Below are 23,650 nucleotides of genomic sequence, written 5' to 3' on the forward strand. Positions count from 1 at the left end.
TTCGTAACTTATTCAAATGTATATTTATTATATGTATTTTCTTATATGATTGTCGTTTGTACAATAAATAGCAGTGTAATAATTTCGACACTAGACTCGCATTGCCACTTATACCAATTTATACTTTTAATTTTATATTCACGAGTCTGACATTTTTAATAATTAAAAAATAAATAGTACAAGTTTGCTTTTATTTGAGAAATGATAACAGCGATAAGTAAATTGTTAACAAGTATTCAAAGAAATTTAAACATCTTGAAATAACGTTATCTATAAATGATTGAACCAAAGAAATATTTACTTATCATTTGCAGAAATCAATTCATATTCTTATTAATAAAAATATACATAATACATAATAGTTTTGTATTATTTCACAAAGCTTTTTTACCAATATTCTTGTACTGTATTTACTTTGCTAACAAAAATATCTATTACACTTATTAACTGTTACATTTAATTTCAAATAAACCTTGTTTAAATTTTGTAATAATAAATATATTTATATATTTAACTTTTAATAATATTTTAATAACTTATTTATTCTTTATACTTTAATAATATGATTTTATTTGTCATAAATATTATAATTTGCTTTTTACTAGTCCACAATTAATTTCAAAGAAACGAATTTTATAATAATTAAAATTAATTATTTGTTATTGTAGTTTTTATATTTTCATAATTATTGATATTTTAAAAATATGATTATATAAATATTTTTGTAAATTAAATTTTATTATAACTGTGCATATAAAACAGTGAAAATATTGCTTTGAATAGTCTAAAAATATTATTTTATTACTATTAGTTAATTATTACTAATAGTAAACAAATAGAATAAAAAATAAATTAAAAATGCAAACTCATTCAATTTTTTTCGTCATTGATAAATTTCCTGGAAAGAGGAAGGCACTCCACATTTTCGTAATCTGTATCCCTACCATATAGCAGAGTACCTATATAAGACTGTCTCTTGAAATAGTCTCGAACTATACAAGTTATAAAATAGAGATACATTCAAACTTGTGAAAATAATGAATGCGAAAGAATATGCTTCTTGTGACGATATGCAAAAACTGAGGATATTAAATATAATCGACGAATTTGAAGAAGATATAGCACAAATGTCTGGTAAATGTATGGATATTGGTTGTGGGCCCGGAGATATAACAAAAGATATCCTCTTACCAGCTTTAAATCCAAATGCAATAATAACAGGTAAGAAAACATACACATAGAATAACGCTTATAACAATACACATACATTTATTACATAAGTTATTATTTAATTCAATAATTGCATATTTTGTAGGTACCGATATTTCGGAAAATATGATCGAATTTGCAAAAAAAACATATTCTAATGAAAAACAACTCAAATTCGAAGTGTTAGATATCCAAACTAAAAATTTGCCTGAAAAATATATTTCTGAATTTGATCATATATTTTCATTTCACACTTTAAATTGGTGTTATAATATTAGGTAAGTTAAAATTTTTAAATAAATATGGACTAAGCCGCGATCACGGTGTCTTAAATAATTGCGATTCTTTGATTCTTAGGCAATCAGAAACATATAATTAATATCGAACTAGTTAACATCCAAATCTTGAAATAAAATTGAAATTCTGATTGAATCAACATTGAAATTGTAAAAGTTGTTGATAAATCTTCAATTATCATTTTACATAATGTAAATATTGAATCAACCAATTAATTATATTTAAATGTTTTGCAAATTAAAAGTCATTTTAAATTATCTCATTTAGACTATAGTCATGATTATAATCATAACTATAGTCATGACAAAATTAAAGATAATAAATTCTAATTTTATTAAATAAAAAGAATAATCATATTAAATATATATCACTTGTATTTTATGTGTTACATATACAATAAATAGAATTCTATCTTGCATTCTGTCGCAAATTATATAACGTGCAAAAAATTTTATAAAATCGGAAGAAAACATTATTATAGATATAACATATAATTGTAAAAAATATGTTCAAAATCAATACTGTCTCTGATAAAAATGTAATATTGTAATTATAAATTGAAAGTCTAAAACTGTAATTCATATAATAATTTTATTTCAATTTATAATAAGCTAAATATACATATAATGAATAATATACTTTTTATGATGTTTCAAAAATTCTTCAATGTTCGTCAAGATTGTCTCTGATAAATGCAATGAATACGTGATACTTAATTTTAGTTTATAATACGTAATATTTTTAAATAATAAAAATTAAAAACTAACTATCAGGGTTGTAAATATCGTGTAATAAAAATTAAGAACTAAATATCACTTGTTAATTATATTAGGCTGTGGAGAAAATAATTTAGATTTTTTTCTGAAAAATATATATTAAAAAGAAATGATCGCAACATTTTTTTCAATTAAAATAATTGCCGTATGATTCTACTATTTTCTGCCATCTTTCAGGCAAAAGTTGAATTCCGTATTGATAAAAGGCTATCTCCTTTATTGAAAAGAATTCTTTAATTTCTCGATTTCGGCTATATTTCGAAAGCGTCGTCCTTTCAAATTGTACTACATCGAAATAGGTAATAATTTAAAAGTGCCCCATCTGAAGAATAGGCAGGATGCAAGAGGACTTCCTAATCGAAGTCGAATAAGATGTTCACGATAATTGCAGCGGTATGAGATTGAGCATTGTTTTTATAGAAGGATGGCCTTAAATCGGTTTGAGGTATATAATGACTATTTATCGAGCAATGTCGCATTTAAACTGGTTGTAGATCTCAGCGATAACTGTTTGATGTCGATTGTACCGAATCTTCTTTTAACGCCTCCAAATCTCCTATTTGCACCTCCATTGACTATCCAAGACGCGGTTTGTCTTCGAAAATTTTCACTTTTGAAGTGTTTAAACCATCCTTCATATAGACAGCATTCTTTTCATATGGCTTACAAATCAGTCGTTTGACTTCGGCAGCATTTTTTTTTCAAATTGAAAAATATAAGCAGGCAATGACGAATATAGATTTTATTTAGCATCTTGTTAAATCAAAATAAACATACATTTATGACAGACAAAAAGACTTGTCTTGCAGTAATTTTAATGTAGGATAGACAACCTCAAAAAAACAAAACAAAAGTTATTAACAAAAATTATTATTGCACGCTGTATCGCCATTTATCCATGACTCGAATTACTTTCTCCCCAGCCTAATATTTAATTATTTAAAATAAAGTTTTGCTTATAAAAAACATAAATTTTTAAATATTTTAAGATATACAATTATTTTTATAATATTTTTTAACAATTCTATCGCATTATAACATAAATTTAAAGAGAAAGAAATAAGAGTTTAATATATTAATTTAATATCTTATTAAAATAGTTATATCTTATTTTAAGAATCTTATTAAAAATTGAAACTAAAAATAAAATAACCGCGCAATAAACATAAAAGCTTCGAAAATTAAATATACATATTTATCTATTCTTTTTTAACAGACAAGCGTTTGAGAATATTTTCCATATGATTCGACCTGGTGGAAATATTCTTATACTTATAGTAGCATCTCATGATATATATGAAATTATGAAAATTTTGGCTCAAGATATTCGTTTTGCATCATACATACAAGTAAATCTTATTATTTTCATGTTTCATCAATTTTGCAATTATAGACGCTTAATTATTACTCTTACATAGGATGTCAGAAACTACGTTTCACCATTTAATGATTCAATCTCTCCTCATAAAGAACTGAGGAAATTACTTAAAAGTATTGGATTTGATGTTTGCCATTGCAGTCTTCGAGAAGTGACATATTCCTCCAAAAATTTACACAATTTTATATGTAAGTTGTTTTAAAAAAATATAAAAATTAGATTTTATGCTTTATGTAATTATTATCACACAAGTTTGCTCAATCTTTTCTTATTTATTTAAATCTTAATTTAATTTAATTCTAGTAATTTAATCTAATCTCGATTATTTCGATAGCATCTATAATATCTATCTACCCATTTTTGGACAAAATGCCACATGATCAGATAGAAGAATTCAAGAGTGAATTTACACGTGAATTTATGAAAAGAAAGCTTGCTTGTAAAACAATACAGAATAATCAGGAACAAACAAATTTTATAGATCTATACAAAATCTTAATAGTTTATGCAGAAAAAGTTGTATATAAATAAATCCAATTAATAAATAACAAAATTGCATAAATAAATGCAATTTATAAATGCATTATAATTACAAATTGAAAAATGAATAAAGTATTTTTATGATAATTTAAAAATTCTTCAATATTGTCAATATAATCTCTGTTAATAAATACAACAAATAAATGATATCTAATTTTTAGTCATTAAATATTTAGACATCTTTTATTTTTAGGTATTTAGTTGTTTATAAATAATAAAAATTAGAAACTAAGTTATAAAATCATGTACTAAAAATTAAAAACTAAATATCACTTACTCATTAAATTTATTATCATTTAAAATAAAGTTATGTTTATAATTTTAATTTACATTTTTAAATATTTGAACACACAATTTTTTAAGATAATATTTCTTAATAGTTATGTCGTATTACAATATAATTTTAAAGAGAGAAAGAGAGAGATAAATATATTTAATATATTTAACATTTTATTAAAACGATTATATTTTATTTTAAGAATCTTATTAAAAATTGCATACACACACACACACGCGCGCACGCGCACACACACATTCACACATATTTACATATGTACAATCATAGTGTCTGTTCTAAAATTTAGCTTTTTTATATAGAATTTAAGTCTTTTATCAAATGTTATCTTTTTATAGAAAAATCATTAAAATGTCAATAGAGCAAACATTAACTTTATTATAAATTGTAAAATAACGCTATTAAAATTATAAAAAACACATCGTTTTACAAAAATACTGTCATTTACATAACTATCGTAAGACATTTCTAATTACCGCATTGCGATATTTGATATCTTTTGGTAATCAATCAAAACTTTCTAACGTTGCTGACGTTTTTTCTGTTTTTTTATAAAAAAATTGAATTCACATAAAGTAACTTCTTCTAACAGTCTGAATAAAATACTTTAAAATATTACTAATAAATCTCGCTCAGGATATATGAACTAAATAAACTTAATATTCACTCACAACTACACTTGACTCACATCATCACAGCATCAATCAAACACACATTATTTTTAAATATATTTTAAATCTATTAAATTAATAAATTTCGCAAATAAATATCAATAATTATTACTAATCCCACTCATGTACGAATTATCACCAAACCGTCACCAAACTCACTAATTGAATTCAATAATATTTACATCGCCAATCAGATACAATAAAATAGAATTAGTTATATTAAATTAATAAATTCCCAAATAAATAGTCAGTTATAATTATTACTAATTCCGCTCATAATATATGAAATGTCCCCAAATTGAATGAATACGATATATATCATATACCATATAAATTGTATTTAACAATTCTCAAAAATATAATTTTAAAAATTAAATAAAATTGAAAATTGGCTCGAATGATTCCATAATAAAATGTTATGTCTTCCTTCTCTAATTACCGCTATGGCTCTAATTTGCTAATTTTGATTTAATTTTTAAATATATTTTGATTCAAATCTTAAAATAAAAAATAGAAAACAAGTTTAATATATAAAAATGTCTTTTTTTAAGTACAGTTCCAAAAAAATTTCTTTTAACATAAGTTTTAATTTGAAAACTAAAAATTACCATTTTCTGGAACTACTTAATTTTTACTGTAAAAAATAATTTAAAATAATTGTTAAATTATATTGTCATATTATCAAATTTTCCTGAATTGACATACAATATAACGCATAAATAATGCATATTTTTTTAGGGATATACATAAAGACGTATTATTTAATTTTGAATATAAATATAGTGTCAAATGCATAACTATTATTATATTTCTAACATGATATTTAAATAACATTTTACCAAAATTTATTATTATATGTAATCTTAAAATTTATTAACTTATCTTTGCCTATTACGAAATGCTAATTACAGGTTTCATCCATATCTCGAAAGAGTCAAATTAACATTCTCATTAACAATACATTCATCAATGATTTTAACAATGAAACAATTTATTTTAGATATAAACAGCTTGTACAAATTGTGCTTTTATTATAGTTGCAATATTTTATCAAATAATTACATTTTTTATCTAATAGATGAACATTTATGAATATTTATTGCATGCTTTGATTAGATGAAACTATGCTTATATGTATTATTGATAGTATTTTATGATGTAGTATATGTGAAGTTTTTATGACGTAAGATACCCGCTTTGTATTGTTTATGCGGGTAAATATTATTATTTATATATCTGCACTAATCACTTATTATTCTGAAACAAACACATATACACACACACATTCTTCACTTTAATTATATATTATAATTGTTATTTGTATTATATAATTTCTATACAATTTTATTTATTGAAATTAAAATATTTTATAAGAATAGGATTTTATTTATAATTCATTTATATATATTGATATGTAATAACAATTATTTTGATAGCTTTCCTAATAACCAAATAATAATAAATGTATATGAATGAAAAATGTATTCTTGATCAAATTTTATTCTAATATTAATAACATATTGCTCAATAGATAAATATAACAATTTCAATGAAAAATGAAATATATTATAAATAAAATAAGAAACATGCACACAATACACACAAAATGCAGATTTGAAGTGCATTGTTAATTTTATAATGTCCATAAGAGTCTTTGTACTTTGAGTGTATATATATATACATACATATTTTTTTCTTATTGAAAAGAAATTACGCAAATTTAATTTTTGAAGTTATAGAAAAATAAAACTCTTCTTTCTTTTTTTAATATCAATATTAATAATGTTATACAAATATATAATATTAATCTTTTAAATATATGAATGTATGTACATGTATATGTGTATATATGTTTGCGTGTATATACGAGAGAGAAAAAGAGAGAGGAAGAAGAAAAAAAGAAGGAAAGGAGAGAGAGAGAGAGAGAGAGAGAGAGAGAGAGAGAGAGACATATATATATATACAGGGTAGGCCATTTTAATCTACGCACTGAAATATCTCAAAATTCATAAGTTTAAGACAAAAATGTTTCAGACAAAAGTTGTATGGTTTCGAGGGGGACATAAGATGGTGCCATTAGTTTGACCTTGAAGAGTCACCTGAAGGTCACCTCCAACTTTTTAAACGGGATACCCTATATGCTTTTGCATATTCTTGCATCTCATCTCGAGAGCTTTCCAAAACACTATAATTAAGTTAGTTTTCATGTACTTTTCGAGTTATGAGGCTTGAAATAATTTCTTAATTTTACATAAACCGTAAAATATCTTGTAAAATATTCATTTTTCGATTATCTCACCTTAATACTTTTATGCACAAAATAATGAGAGGAATCAATTGGTGTAAAGAAAACACATAGTTGTTTCGAAGAAAAAATATGTAATTTGCAATTAACAATTATATATAGGGTCAAACTAATGGCACCATCTTATGTCCCACTCGAAACCATACAACTTTTGTCTCAAACATTTTTGTCTTAAACTTATGGATCTTGAGATATTTCAGTGCGTAAATTAAAATGGCCTACCCTGTATACATGTTAGAGTATGTATGTTTATTATTATATTATAGGATTATATGTATATGTATATACACACACACACACACACACACACACACACACACACACACACACACAAGTTATTATTATTATTTTTTTATTTTTTTATTTTATTATTATTTTATTAATATAGTTATTATTATTATTTTATTTTTATTTATTTAGAAAACGATAAAAGAAGATAATAGCATAAAAAAATTAAATGTTTTAGAATATATAGAAATATTACATCGTAAATATTTAATACACTCTATAAATCTCTACTAATTGTAAAATTCAACATAAATTGTATTAATTCAAAAAATCTAAGAAATATGAGAAAGCGGTGGTAGGATTAAATTACAAGCCAATATCTGTAGAATTTTTTATTTTATTTTATGTATTGTTAAGATTAATGAGATAATTAGAATAATTTAAATTTTTTAAATCTTTATTGTACTACATGAAAGGAGCAATAAATAGTAATTATGTTGATAATTAATAAAAATAATTAATAAAAACATGTGTTAAATAAACAGCAGTGTTTAAATATTCAGACAAACAAGCAATACGCAAAATTTGGGTCAGTAGTCTCAGACGTTTTGCTTTCAATGGTGAATGTGGGTTAGTGAAACCTGCGGACCGCATTACCAATGATTCTTGCCGAATTAAAGTGCAATAAATATGCTCAATTAAAAGGAAAAACGCAGAGAGAGACAAAGAGAGAGAAAGAAAGTATGTAAATTTTATCTGTAATTTTTATTTTTTTAAGTGCTCCAAATAATATTTAAATGCCAATACTTATCTCTCACAATCAGTGATAATATTATATATTTTTATGCTTAATATTTTTAACATATTTTTCTCATTATTTTTTTAATGTCCGAAATAAATTAGAAAAACTCTGGATTTATATTTTCGAAATGTGTTTTATTATAACTTAATTGATCTTTATCACTACTATTAGCATTTTTTTTAAGATATGCTTTTATTATTCCAAAATATCTTCGCTGCGCAGGCATGTAAAATTTTTAACAAAATTTCCCCTTTCGACAACATTCTTGCCGTCGAAAGAGAAATTTTCTGTATACTTCACACGAAAGCGTGTCTCAAATTCTGAGTGGGGATAAGTGAATTGCATGGTAAAAGCAATGTACGTGTGATATATTGTAGTGAGACGAAGCTCTCTAACAGATACTCTATAATACCAAGACTCGACCTTTCACCTCCTCTCTCAATGATTTCTTTCAGTTTATTTTCTATATAACCTTTGTCACATACAAGAGGAGATGTCGCGCGAATAATCATATGTATTTAGTTCACGATACGTACTTACTTTTCTTAGTTGGTGATAGTGTTATTCATATTATACATCTTTAATAAAAGTGATGAAATATATTTAACTCAAAAAGCTATTATTTTGCATTAGATAATAACTGAAATTTCATAATATCAATTGTTTAATTATAATATTACATACTATAAATTGTTTAAATAAAGCTAAAAAATTTGACTTTTTATTTTGAAAGATATATATACTGCTTTGAACACACAATATCTAATTAAAAATAAAAAGGGATATTATTATAAAACTTTCTGATATACAACAATATTATACAATATACAAATAATAATTTGTAAAATTGTCATTTGATACATTTGATTACTTTATTAAAATTACACACACACACACTCTCTCTCTCTCTCTCTCTTTCTCCTTTCTCTCTTTAACATTATTTTAATAATGAATTATTCGAAAAAAAATAAGAAATGAAGAAAATTGTTCAATTATATAAGAAACAACATACGGAAATATTGTACATAGTGAAAATTTTGGAGGAGTTTTGCTTCGCATTTTTATGCAAAGATAAAAAAACACGCCGTCATTTCCCCTGATTCCAAACTGAGAAAATTTACAACATTTGTACCGTATGTACTGAATGGGACTGGGGCGATGGTAGCGGACCGATAGTGAAAGAAGAACTTTCTTCGCAACCATAAAGACCGGCTAGCTCTCGGTCGATCAGTTCAACTTCTTTGTGGAACTAAGGTGAAAGCGTGCAAGAACGACGGTCATCTTTGACGGAGTCGAGTATCATCTCAGCTTCTCCACAAAATTCACAGAAACGAAAAGGACGGTGCTGGAGAGCGAAATTGTCACCGAATGTTCGTACGTGTGCAATATAATGCATGTTTCTTGTGGGATCCTGAGAAATGCATGGTGTATAGTGCTATATCGATAAAAAGAAGAGCATATTCATAATTTTGAATGACATTTGTGAATGACAAATGGAAAATGTTTTTGCACGTGTTTCGTTACAAGATTTTGATCCCGATCTTAATCACTTTCTACGTACTGCCAATCAAAAGTCATCGACTTCATCGAAATAGTGTAATAGCATCAGTGATCTCTACTGTGAGTACTAATTCGACGGAGATAAAAAATTTCAAGACAGCAAGAGATTATGTAAAAAATAAATTTTATGCATGTATTTGTGTTTGTGGCATGGTTTTATGAAATTGGAGTTGTTATAAATAGTTGTTATAATCATACATATATTACTGACTTTTTTGTTAGTTTACGAAAAACCTTTCATTATACCTTTCAGTTTATCTTTTCAGTAAAAAAATTTTATGTAATTAATCTAACAATTAGTAAAACTTATTTGTATACATGTACACGCACATACACATATACACATAGAAAATATATCACATTGATATCTTGTCTCTAATTTAATTTTTTCTTTAAAATAAAACAAGTTATATATATATACATATATATATATATACATTTTTTATAAAATTTATTTATATTTATGTACTTATTTGTATATATTTTATAACGTTTGTGTATACAGAAAAAAAGACAAGAAAAAGAAAAAGTGTGTTAAATATTTATAAATTTCAAATTCTATAAATATGTGCTTATAACTTGGTTTCATTTAGCAATTAATTGTTTACAAAACGCCATATTGTGCAGTAGGTTTAATGAAATATAAAATGGGATTTCTTCATTCTCGTTTATTCTAGCAATTGGGATAAATTATGCATCAGCGCATTAAAGAATACATATAAATGTTACGTGCACGCAATGCTTACGAGATATTTAGTTAGTCAATACCGAAGACAATTTGACAGCTTAGACCTTGACCTATAATTCTGATCATGGTTACTTTCTCTCATCTTTTATGTCGTATTTGCGGTGGAAAGTGAGTGCGCTTGACTAGCGCCGATCATTTGCATATTGCTTTCAGGAAAATTCTTTGAATAATTCGCAAACTCGTAACGGAAGGTTTTTATTTGATGAATTATTTGGTATCGACATTGCCACTGATATTGAAACGGATGACGAAAAGTTAAGAAATTGCACATGCGGTAAGAATTTTTCTATGAATTAAATTGATTTTTTCTAATATAATAATAATAATATCATTAATTGTTAATAAAAATATAAAAATGTTATAGTTTATCTTTTACAATTACATTATAATCTTGCAGAAAAACTTGTACAATGCAATAAGCATACAATGCATACAATACAATGCTCTTTTAATTTATTTTTACCATAGAAATGATAATTTTTTATAAATTTAATATTTTATCTACTCTTCTTTATACGTATAAATAAAGTTACGTTAAAATTTTTTGTAAAATATCTAAAATTAATAAAATAATAAAATAATAAAATATCTATCTGGTATCATTTTTAGAATGCGGTTTATTTAATCAAGAAAATCGAATTGTTGGTGGGCGTCCTACGCTACCGAATAAATATCCCTGGGTTGCAAGGCTAGTATATGATGGTCGTTTCCATTGCGGTGCTAGTCTGCTTAACAACGATTATGTAATTACCGCTGCTCATTGCGTACGCAGGTACATATTTTCTATTTCAATATATATATATATATGTATATATGTAATAAAAAAAATTGCTATATAATTAACAATAAAACAAAATATTGTAATATATTGTAATAAGAATTAAAAACATTTAAAAATTACTAAAAATAACATTATTTTTAAAAGTACTATACCATTTTTAATATAATATAATCTTAACCGTGCAACAAATGGTTTTTTATTAATATTTCGATCTCCTTGAACATATTGTATCATAAATTAATTTATTAATATTAAATTAACTTTAACATATTAGATTGAAGCGTTCAAAGATTCGCGTAATACTTGGCGATTATGATCAATACGTAAACACTGATGGAGTTCCTATTATGAGAGCAGTGAGTGTTGTAATACGTCATAAGAATTTCGATATGAATTCCTATAATCATGACGTGGCTTTATTAAAATTACGCAAATCCGTGAAATTTTCAAAGAAAGTTCGACCGATATGTTTACCTCAATCAGGTAATATGGATATAAAATAGTTAATAGTGATCTTCTTTAACACATTAAATATTCTTGTATTTATTCTTAATATATTATCCATAATATACAGGAAATGATCCTGCTGGAAAAGAAGGAACAGTAGTGGGATGGGGTAGAACATCGGAGGGAGGAATGTTGCCTGGAAAAGTGCATGAGGTACAAGTACCTATATACAGTCTAACGCAATGTCGAAAAATGAAATATCGAGCAAATCGAATTACTGAGAATATGATTTGCGCGGGCCGAGGTAACCAGGACTCTTGTCAAGGTGATAGTGGTGGTCCCCTTCTTGTTCAGGAAGCAGATAAGCTTGAAATAGCAGGTGAAATATATTTGTATTCATTATGATAATTATATTATATTTTTTAATTGTTATATTTTTAATTTTATAAACATATAATTATTAATTTATAATTATTGATTGTGAGGTTTGAATAAATAAACACACGTTGCGTAAAAAATATTCTTTCTCTAAATAACTTTATATTTATGTGATTAAATATAACAAAATTGTAGAAATCACGTTACTGTCGCAATATTTTTGTTCGCCTACAACTTATGTGTGTTATACATATATAATAGGTATAGTGTCTTGGGGTGTAGGCTGTGGTAGACCTGGTTACCCCGGAGTTTATACGAGAGTATCACGATATCTCAATTGGATCCATACAAACATGAAGGAAGGCTGTATATGCAATTGAAGATCTACTTTTGTACCTTAAATATATAAATTTTCAAAGCATTTCAAGTATATAAAATTTCAAAACACATATAGCGATCACAGTCAAACGTGCTGCAATAAGTACATTTTATATACATGATTTACATCTGATCAATATCTACTAATCAATCAGCTGATACTACAAAGAATATAACAAAATATCCTATAAGAGAGAATATCAAAAAATCGACATTTAATACTAAAACACAAGAATCATACAAGATAAATCAACAAAATGCAAGACAATTAATAAATATATATGGACAGAAAGATATATCACTGCAAAAATTATGTGCAGAAATTCTCGATACTAATAATACTACAATTTGAAACTGCAAGTTTAAAGTTATTACTAAATAAACGAAAATCATTACAAAGATTAAATGAATAAATTTATGATATAAATGATGTTATATCTCATTGTCAGTTAAACAGAACTGCAACAAAGTTATCATTGAAGGGACAAGATTCTTTTCAAGATAAATTTTTATCTTTGTAAGGCATAAATAATTGACTCGGGAATCGAATCCGAGTCTTTTGCTTTCCGGGAAATTGCTCTTAATTACTGAGATAACTAGACCTCACACCTAATGCCGCTACTGGAACCTCACTCAATAGATGCAATATCGATTGCTACAGAGATGGACCGACTATTAAAATGATCATTTGTTAACCAAATGAAGCCGGTGGAGATATCCGCATGCAATGCATGCTGGCTTCCAAATGATCTTCCGTAAATACGGTACCGATGTTGATGACAATTGCGTAGAAACTGAGTTCAAAACTACTCAATGGAGTATTTAATATAAAGTTCCTTGCATGTAGACCATTATTATTGTTATTAATTAGCACTTGTTTATATTTTCACTTATATATTAATAAATAGTATGAAAAATATATTATATTTTTATGGAATAATGGAGTATGGAATATTTTTGATAATCTTTGTACGATTTATAGCACAACCATACTTAACTCGCTCCACACGTTTCTATCACGCATTTCCAATCGTATGAATAGCGGTCGAACGTTTCCGGAATAATCAGCAACTGGTAACGGTTCACTGTCAAACCGGGCTAAAGTTGACGCATGCAAATGTAAAAACATCTTCGCACATGCAATTTTGTACATAATAGCATAATTTAGCGTTGGTCGTAATTTTACATATTATTATAATATATATAATATATGTATTATATAACATATAATACAATAATAATATAAACTTGAAATATATTCGAAATATGTATACACACACACACACACACACACACACACACACACACATATATATAAGTTTAGAGTAATATTTTGATAGTTCAAAGAACATTGTGTACATTTGAATGAACCGCAATATACTTGCAATAATAATTTGTTTTACATATACATACAAGTCAAATCTTATAAAATATAATTTATCAATATACTTTACAATTAGATGTGTGTGCATGTGTGATTCATTAAAACTTATCATTTACGCTCAATCAGTTCTCAATGAGTCAAATTTTATAAGGAATTGAAATAGTATAAAATATAATATTAAAATATTTATGTTTTACATGTATTATTTATTAAAACAATCATTTCTTAATTATTATCAATCAGTAGTTTTACGATATTAATAATAAATAAAGAAAACTCTAAATTGTACAAATATTATTTTAAAATTTTTATGTCCTTTTGCAGAAATATAAAATCGATGGCCAATAATAACGATGACGTAGTTGCAGAACCTGATCTTCAACCGAAACTAGTTCTAAGAGATAGTACAACATCGGGTACGATAGCAAACAAATAAATTTCGTTATAAATTTTAGTCGAAAGTGGAAATATCAGGGTTTAATCTATGCTATATAATAAAACTATTTTCTTTTCCCGAAACTCGACAAAAGATATCATTAATACGAATTATTCCTGGTTGACGCACAAAATGCGTATGTGCATACAATAAAATATATAAATGAGTATTCACATACAACCTGTTCTTCTGCAATCTTTTTCATTTCTATTAAGCATTCTTACTGGCATGTTGAAATAATATATGTAATAGTATACATTAATTAAATCTATATAAAATCATTGTTTTAAAAGATACCTCATACTTAGCAATATTGTAATATATCTTTACTTAACATATAATTATCTAAAGAATTAATTTTTGTATTAGAAGAAAGAAATAATTAATCAACCTATTAACGTAATCATTTTAATATCCATGCTTCACCAATTTCTACAAAAAAAATAAAGAAACAATTAATATATATAAACTTCTCTTTATTAAAAATATTATATTTTATCGAATGAAAAAGCATAAAAAAGATGTTACGTTTATTAATATCAAAATTCATCAAAACAGATCACATCTTTGAAATAACTCCGAGTATGATAATCGACGATACCATCGTGGCCATGATGACGGTCAATAACAGTCATCCGTGATTCGACCCTGAACATGAACGTGAACTGGTCAGGTACCGGCCGACCGGCTGTGCCCGTCTTGCCTTCCGGAATAGCAATTACCTCTTCGACCTCAGTCCTCCGCAGTCAGCGTAGGACGTCGACGATAGTCGCTCTCAGTCAGGGACATGTCCATGACTCGTTCCTGACAGTGCCCAAGTGGCAACTTTCTCCCAAAAATATCTCCATTAAGATCTTAATCTTTAAAGTGAATTAAAGTGAATTAAAAGTGTCACATTATCAGTGCAATTATCAATTCATGAGGGGTTCAATCAGGTCGCAGAACATGAAACTTCTACGTTATTTAGGTTTATTATTCATTCTACTTTTGACGATGGAAAAATGCCAGGTAAACAAATTTTTCTCGTGTACATTCTTTATAAATTTCTTTGCACAATATGCAGTCACTGCTGTTCCATTTTCAAAGTAAGGGGAAACTTTGAAAACAAAAATCTGCATGTTTAAATATTAAAATTCTTTAAAGAAATAGCGATTTTAATTTTTATCTATCATGATTATATTCGAGATATTGCCAAACTGCAAATACATAATTCTTAAATAGCTTTAACAAAATAAACATTTTTTGCTGAAATAAAAAAAAATATGTATGCACAATTATGAATATGTATAATTCTTTCCTAAAGTTAAAAATAATTATGATAAATATTATTATTTCTTATTATTCTTGACAATGTTATTTATTATTATTTATAAATCCATCTATAAATAGAAATTTATATATCTTTATATTTATATTTAAGATATATATGATAAAAATAAAATTAGATTGTATTTTCAAAATTATTTTATTAGTAATGCACATTGATCATTCAATATTTATAATCACTTCGATTTTAGGCTGGGACATTCAGTAATAAAATGAAAAATTTCTTTGGACTTTTTGGTAATAAGCCACCTACTAACTCTAATGATTCACCTGCTCCTTGCTACTGTAGTGAGTAACTTTAATTTGCTCCTCAATTTATTTTGTTCGCCAATACAACATTAAGAAAACATATTATAGAGAGAATATATCATTTAGGTTGTGGGCTACGAAACGAAGAAAGTCGTATAGTTGGTGGTACAACAACGAGTATGAATGAATTTCCATGGGTAGTTAGATTATCGTATCTAAACAAGTTTTATTGCGGCGGAACATTAATAAATGATCGTTACGTCCTCTCAGCCGCACATTGTGTGAAGGGGTAGGTATGATTTATAAATTTTGCGTATATTTAATGGAAATAAAATTAATATTAAGATCTGGTTAATTTTAATTACAACTACTATATAATTTTCGTCATAAAAGCCTTATATTAATGCTTTATTATTTTTTAAATATTTTTAATATTTTTAATATTTTTAATAAGAATTTTTAACATCGGCTTTTATTAATAATATAATATAAATACAAAAAAAACTTAACATATTCTATTACTTGAATATAATATTACAATAGGAGATATGTTTATTTTTTATCTTTTTGCACATACATAAAGGAAACTATTGAAAATTGAACATTATTTCTATAATTAATATAAGTGTATAAAATTGCTATCATTGGATTCACTACAAAATGCGTAAACAAGTCGAACTTCATATTTGCATCCTCAATTAGTGTCACGCTATAAGGAAAAGTTTAGTGCCGTTAGCTCCTCTATCCTGAAGCTAAATTATTCCATTCTTAACGATTTGCTTACAATTTGCTTAATATTTTGCTTAATCACATATCAATTTACTTTGCCTACTTAAACTTTAATAATATAAATCATCATATAGGTACAAACATCTCTTTAACAATTAGTTTATACATTCAATACATAGTAAAATAAAAAAGAAAAAATTTAAAGTGTAGAGAGATCTGAAATTTTTGCTTAATATATAATTTATTGAATATTTATGTATTATTGAATATATTTCTTACTAATATAACTTTTATTAATATATACATGTTAATAATATAGTATATTCCTTGAAAAATTTATAAGAAATTTAGTCTAAATTTTATATTGCTGACAAAAATTGCAAAAAATACATTTTTTATTATATATACATATAATATAATCCAGTTTTATATATATATATATATATATATATATATATATACAGGGTGTCCCTGAACATGAGCTCACGCACTTGTGAGGAGGTAGAGCGCAGTAAATTAAATAAAGAAATCCTATTCCATGTAACGATTTTTGTAATAATAATAGAAATATTAATTATTGAAAGTTCATCACAGTTACTTTCAAGGTCAATTTTAAGATTGACAGAGGCACTTTCAGAAAAAACGTTTGATACAAAAGTTTCTTATTTTTTCACGTACAATTCGAATCTGTAATAAAAAGTACCATGTTCCCCTAAAAAAATTCAACTTCCGATCCGGATGGCGTATTTCCGGTGGGAATCAAAAGTTGAAAATATCACCATTTGATAGAGCGTACCCGATTTACTTAAAAATTGTTCGCGATTTTGGACAAAACCCATTTATTTTCATTTTAAAAGGAGTGTACGGGTGGTCTGGGACACCCTGTATATATATATATATATATATATATATATATATATATATATATATATGTTTTAAGATTTTCCTGTTAAATGTTCATCTGTTTTGAACAAATTTCTCCATCACAATCTTATTTGCCAGGCGAATGTGATCAGTTTTTCTAGTCTTATTTTCAGATTTATGTGGTTCATGATCAAGGTTACTTTCGGAGAACATGACAGATGTATCGAAAAGCCAACAGAAATCAGATATGTGGTACGTGTCATGACCGGTGATTTTAGTTTTTTGAATTTTGACAATGATATCGCATTACTTCGCCTCAATGAGAGAGTGCCATTGAGTGACACGATACGACCAATATGTCTGCCATCATTATTGGGTAAATATTATTTATTAATATTTTTTATATTAATATGTCTACACACACTCACACACACAGATATATATATATATATATATATATATACATATTATGCATATACGTGCACACATACGATAAAATAACGAGATATATGATAAAAATATTGTTATAAATTTCATTGCATTGAAAGAATTAAATGACTATCTGCTCATAAACGTTATTAAATCTTAATTCGATATATTTTTAATAATTTCCATGATTTTTCTTTCTAACTTTATTACGACATATAATTTTTGCTGAAGACATGTGCCTATTATAGTATAGTCACAATCTTATATGCCAAATGCATTATCGATATATCTACCTTCGACATACACTGATAATTTCATGCTTGATCGATACTAAATTAGCGTATCTACAATTGTTAATTTTAACAAACACGATTTTTCATAATCGAGCGTAATATTGAACAATAATGCGCGCTCTACGACGAGCCGTCATGTTTATTATGCCACGATTACGCGATAGCCGGCCATAAATTAGAGAATATATACGGGTACCTCTCTCGATTGTAATGTGTATATGTATCATCGAAGCATACATATAATTGCGTAATAATGAAGATTTCTGTTTGAAATCGAGGTCTTATATTTGCATTTTGAACGCTCGCGATAATATTTTTTGAATTTGTTAGTGTGCAGTGACATGGTACATTTATAAATATATTTACTGCAAACGTATTGGCACCAATAATAGATTACATAATAGATTCATATCCAAAAATTCTCTCTTTCTTTAAATGGTTTTCATATAACTTTTATTTTATATTTTTAATAAAAAAATAGTTATAAATTTTTCGATGAGAGTTTTAATCATATCTATGTGTGTAATTATATATTAAATTGAATAATATTAATTAGCTAAAATGTTAAAAAGAATCTTTTATTAATTGCATTATTATTTTTATAGAATGCACAATGTTTTATAGTTGTTAATTATTTATTATAATATGTAATGTAGAATTATCTTTCAGATAATGAATACATAGGAGTAAATGCAATTGCGTCTGGTTGGGGTACATTAAAAGAAGATGGCAAACCGTCCTGTCTTCTCCAGGAAGTCGAAGTTCCGGTTATGAGTCTTCAGGCTTGTCGAAATACCAGCTATAGTCCCCGAATGATCTCGGACAATATGCTATGCGCGGGTTACCTAGAAGGAAAAAAGGACTCATGTCAAGTAACTATCTCTGAAATATATATGATTAATAAAATGAAATATATGATTAATAAAACGAAAAGCAAAACAAGATATTGTCAAAACATATAAATATACGATAAGAATGCAGCTAATTACAATTTAAGAATATTAAATATTAAAGCAGATATATAGAATATAAGTGTGCGATATAATTCTTTTACATTATAGGGAGACAGCGGTGGACCCCTTGTAGCGGAACGCGAAGACAAGAAATATGAACTTATTGGTGTCGTGTCATGGGGTAATGGATGCGCACGACCTGGTTATCCAGGTGTATACACGAGAGTCACACGATATATGGATTGGATTTTGAAGAATTCAAAGGACGGCTGTTTCTGTGAGCACAATTGAATATGATTACTCGGCACTCCTTAATGGTAGATATGATGAAAAGCGAACAAAAGGATTTTTGCATATTACCGAATGTTCTTTGAACCTATTCTCAGGATGAAAATAATATCTCGCTGACGATATTTTTTATGCATAATTTATATATTTGACAATATGAATGTTATATTAGACTCGAAACTGATAGACATAAAATATTCTGATTATTACATTATAATAGTATAATATTATTTTCGCATTTTCTTTATATTCGATTTATTGTTATTATTTCCTATCGCTTCTATCTATCTATTAAGTGACATAAACAATCAATATATGAATAGAAATAATATTATAGAGAAATCATTGTAATATTAATTATGTTACCAGAAAAAAATGTTTGTGGAAATAATATTATACTACATAATTATTTGATTATTGCTCAAATATGGCCAAAGGCTAAAATATTCAATTTTACTACCAAGGAAATTAAATAGTGAGATTGAGATCGTAGGTTTAAGCTACCAGTGTCATATCTTTTATAAAAAATGTTTATTATTAAAATATTTTATATAAAAATGTAATAAAAATTTGAATAAAAAATTATCTTTAAATGCACTTACGTATATTTTTTACAAAATGTAATATTTATTACATTCGTAATTCGTAACATTTATTTTATATTTCGACTTTTAAGCTACTATCTTATTAATTTTAAATAAATTTTAACAAATTCTTATAGAATAATTTAGCTTAATTAAACGTCACATATGTATAAAAATTAATAAATGCAAAGACTTGTATTACACGACCAAAATTTATTTCTAAGCTTCTTCAAATATCGGAGCTATAAATAAATTTTGTTGATATTAATTGACATGCTGGTCGCAATACCGCAATACCGCAATATCGCATGTAACGGGATCAGCGGACCGGTTACTGATCAGCTTTAAGCCAAAATAAAATATAAAAGAAGCGAAATGAATACACACAGATACGAGGATTAAACCCGCAAAGTGCGAATTTGAATGCAAACATAAGGAATATGTGGGATGTTCACCTTATATTCTCGAGGATTTATTTTCTGAGATGCGGGCGATGATAGTCCCGCTATACGACGCAAACCAGTTGCTTGAGCGAAGACCAGTATCGCTTCGACTACCGACAGAAAAGTCATGAAGCTGCAGGATTATGTCAAATTTCTTGTTTGTATCTTTGTAGTGAATTTTGGTAGAACCTTTTGCAACAAAAGTACCATTTCTTCTCTCCGTTCCGTAAGTATCTCCATATTAGCCTTGTTAAATTTTGTTATAGTAATTTATTTTCACAAAATTTTTCTATACACTCATAAATTGTATATATTTGGTATTGCAACAAATAGTTTTTATTTTAATACATATTCTACATATTTTCATTCTATGTGAATAATGATTACAATGTTTTTTCAATATTTTTTTTCTTTTATATTTTTTGTCCTTTCGGCGAAAACATATTGCTATAATCAAATAAACCTTGTAATGCAAACATATGAGAACTCGCAAATGCATTTGTTGACTAGAATACTGATCAAATTGCATCCAGACATGAACGCAGTGTTTTGGATTTACTTTTTGGAAGATTCCGAACTTGTGGTGCCTGCTGTGAGTAACTCTGATAATTATTTTACAATTAAAGAACTATCACAATTTAAGCCACAAAGCAAAAAATTTATTTATAATATAAAATTAAATATTTTTGAAATTTTAGAAGCATTTTCTTAAAAGCTTCCTATATATTTTACGGTATAAATCAATAATATTATTGCATTTCTTATTGAAAATATATTTTGTGTTCACAGTTTTGCATATAATTATTTATAATATTCTTTTTGTATATATTTTTGTATATATTTAATTTAAGTTATTATACATATTTGATAAAATATTTTTTTCGATATTTTATACTTGTAGTATGTGGCCGACCAAATCGTCAAGCAACGCGATTTTTGGGTGGTGAATATACAGAATCACATGAATTTCCATGGCTTGCAAATATTCACGTAAAGTCTAAGTTAACTAGTGGAGTATTGATAAATGATCGTTATGTCATAACAGCAGCTAGCCAAATTATTGGGTTTGTATAGAGAAAGAGAGGGAGAGAGAGGGAGAGAGAGAGAGGGAGAGAAAGGGAGAGAGAGATTATATTTATATATATATATATATATATATATATATATATATATAAAACAGAGAGAGGGAGAGAAAGGGAGAGAGAGATTTTATATATATATATATATATATATATATATATATATATATATATAAAACAGTACTAGCCAAATAGACTTTTGGAGAAAGTTGAAGAAGAATTGTGAAACGATTCATATATAATTAATATCTTTTCCAATAGAGCAACAGCACCTGAAATAAAAATATCTTTGGGAGAATATGACAGATGCACGTTGGACATTTCATCAGTAAATGTTAGCATCGAATCCATAGTTTTGCATCCAGAATTCAATCCGGATTCGCATACTCACGATTTAGCTTTAATTCGTTTAAGTCGACCAACTAAATTTGAAAAAAGAATATCGCCAATATGTCTACCTAATCCAGGTTTATTTACTCTCATAATTGCATCATAATTTACATTATAAAAATATGTGAATATCTAAAAAATATGTAATATATATTTTACATAAGATATATATTTTATTTTTTTTTTTAGATATTTACGAATATTTATAATAAAAGTCATTGGATTACATATCCAAATTTTCTTCTCTGTATAGGCTCAACTTATCTTGGTCAAGTTGGAACTTTAGTAGGCTGGACTACGAGCAAGTCCGAAGATAATATTGATACTTGGACATGCAGACCACGAAAATTAGGACTTCCTATTCTAGGATATAATGAGTGCATAAAGTCAGGAATGAATCCGATGAATTTTAATGATGATTATGGATGTATCGGCATTGTTGGTACAAGTTCTTTGGTATGCGAGGTAAATTGAATATATTTTATTACGAATCTACTTAAATTGTATGTTTGAATAAACGCAAATAATATGGCAGTAAAATGATATTTCTTTTGATTTACAATAATTTGTTGTATAAAAAAATTTATTAATTTATTAATATAATATAAATAATTTACAAATTTAATTATATATTATAAAAAATAATGTTATATATTTGTAGAATGATGTTGGATCTTCTGTGCAATATCGATCATACGCTGGAGTTTACGATCTTATTGGTAAGTATAACCGTTTGCTTTATACGAAAATGATTTAATAAAAAATATAAAGTTATTTTAAATCTTTATATGTAAAAAAGGTACAATTAAATGATAATATATATTTTTAAAAATACGTTTTATTCAAACTTGAATCTCTCAATTTATAAATTCTCAACCGGGCGTGCGATTATATATATTTTATGATTGGTACATATATGTATATATGTCAAATATTAATTCTTGAGAAACTAAGGAAATATATTGTCGATAAAATGTATGTATTATATGTGTTACAGGTATTATTCCAAGCGTGAATAAATGCGATAATGTTACTAGATCAACTGTCTTTACGAAAATTGGTCCGCGTCTCGACTGGATATTGCAACACACTAAGGATGCATGTTATTGTACTAAATAATCACATGCAAATTTTCTTAATAATATTATACAAATATTTTTACATAAATATAATAACTTACATTCTAGAGAAAACAACTCTAAAATTATTTTTCATATCAAAGTACATCAAACTTGGTATAAGTATATATGTATTACACTTTTTATTATTATTTATTACATATGTACAAAATATGCATAATAAAAAATAACATATATTAACGTGTTGTGTATGATATTGTAATATTGTCAAAATATTTTTGCTCTATTACGAAATATAAAATTGCATCATATTTGTTTAAACACCTCCACT

At 26.3% G+C, this 23,650-nt stretch overlaps 4 protein-coding genes across 7 annotated transcripts; all 4 read left to right on the plus strand.

Moving 5' to 3' along the window:
- The first annotated feature begins 1,037 nt into the window (after positions 1-1,037).
- Positions 1,038-4,191, plus strand: LOC145966418 (juvenile hormone acid O-methyltransferase-like). The gene is made up of 5 exons (XM_083090465.1): positions 1,038-1,221; positions 1,316-1,487; positions 3,499-3,631; positions 3,701-3,848; positions 3,995-4,191. The coding sequence occupies exons 1-5, from the start codon at positions 1,038-1,040 to the stop codon at positions 4,189-4,191; spliced, it is 834 nt and encodes a 277-aa protein (XP_082946591.1).
- Positions 4,192-9,750: 5,559 nt separating this feature from the next.
- On the plus strand, positions 9,751-14,833 carry LOC145967262 (trypsin-1-like). Of its 3 annotated transcripts, XR_014437326.1 has the most exons (7): positions 9,751-10,121; positions 10,963-11,083; positions 11,419-11,581; positions 11,865-12,073; positions 12,165-12,416; positions 12,677-13,557; positions 14,502-14,833. XR_014437326.1 is itself a non-coding variant. In XM_083091979.1 (6 exons), exons 1-6 carry the CDS (start codon positions 9,975-9,977, stop codon positions 14,507-14,509), a joined length of 900 nt encoding a protein of 299 aa, XP_082948105.1. In that variant the 5' UTR covers positions 9,751-9,974; the 3' UTR covers positions 14,510-14,833. The 3 variants fall into 3 exon arrangements, 2 of the variants coding, with proteins under 2 accessions (XP_082948105.1, XP_082948104.1); XM_083091979.1 differs by lacking the exon at positions 12,677-13,557; XM_083091978.1 differs by lacking the exon at positions 14,502-14,833 and having other exon boundaries at positions 12,677-13,966.
- Positions 14,834-15,337: 504 nt separating this feature from the next.
- LOC145967264 (trypsin-1) lies at positions 15,338-20,341 on the plus strand. Of its 2 annotated transcripts, none has more exons than XM_083091981.1 (6): positions 15,338-15,621; positions 16,131-16,227; positions 16,315-16,477; positions 17,943-18,157; positions 19,173-19,375; positions 19,565-20,341. In XM_083091981.1, exons 1-6 carry the CDS (start codon positions 15,532-15,534, stop codon positions 19,745-19,747), a joined length of 951 nt encoding a protein of 316 aa, XP_082948107.1. In that variant the 5' UTR covers positions 15,338-15,531; the 3' UTR covers positions 19,748-20,341. The 2 variants fall into 2 exon arrangements, with proteins under 2 accessions (XP_082948107.1, XP_082948108.1); XM_083091982.1 differs by having other exon boundaries at positions 15,339-15,621; positions 17,955-18,157.
- A 290-nt stretch (positions 20,342-20,631) lies between these two features.
- Positions 20,632-23,498, plus strand: LOC145967265 (vitamin K-dependent protein C). Its single transcript, XM_083091983.1, has 7 exons — positions 20,632-20,997; positions 21,282-21,363; positions 21,673-21,835; positions 22,112-22,317; positions 22,494-22,705; positions 22,902-22,959; positions 23,238-23,498. Exons 1-7 carry the CDS (start codon positions 20,899-20,901, stop codon positions 23,357-23,359), a joined length of 942 nt encoding a protein of 313 aa, XP_082948109.1. The 5' UTR covers positions 20,632-20,898; the 3' UTR covers positions 23,360-23,498.
- The last annotated feature ends 152 nt before the right edge of the window (positions 23,499-23,650 follow it).

Source organism: Camponotus vicinus, unplaced genomic scaffold (assembly GCF_025532165.1).
Source record: "Camponotus vicinus isolate PSW18456_S1 unplaced genomic scaffold, iyCamVici1.0 SCAF_2, whole genome shotgun sequence".
NCBI classification, from domain to species: domain Eukaryota; kingdom Metazoa; phylum Arthropoda; class Insecta; order Hymenoptera; family Formicidae; genus Camponotus; species Camponotus vicinus.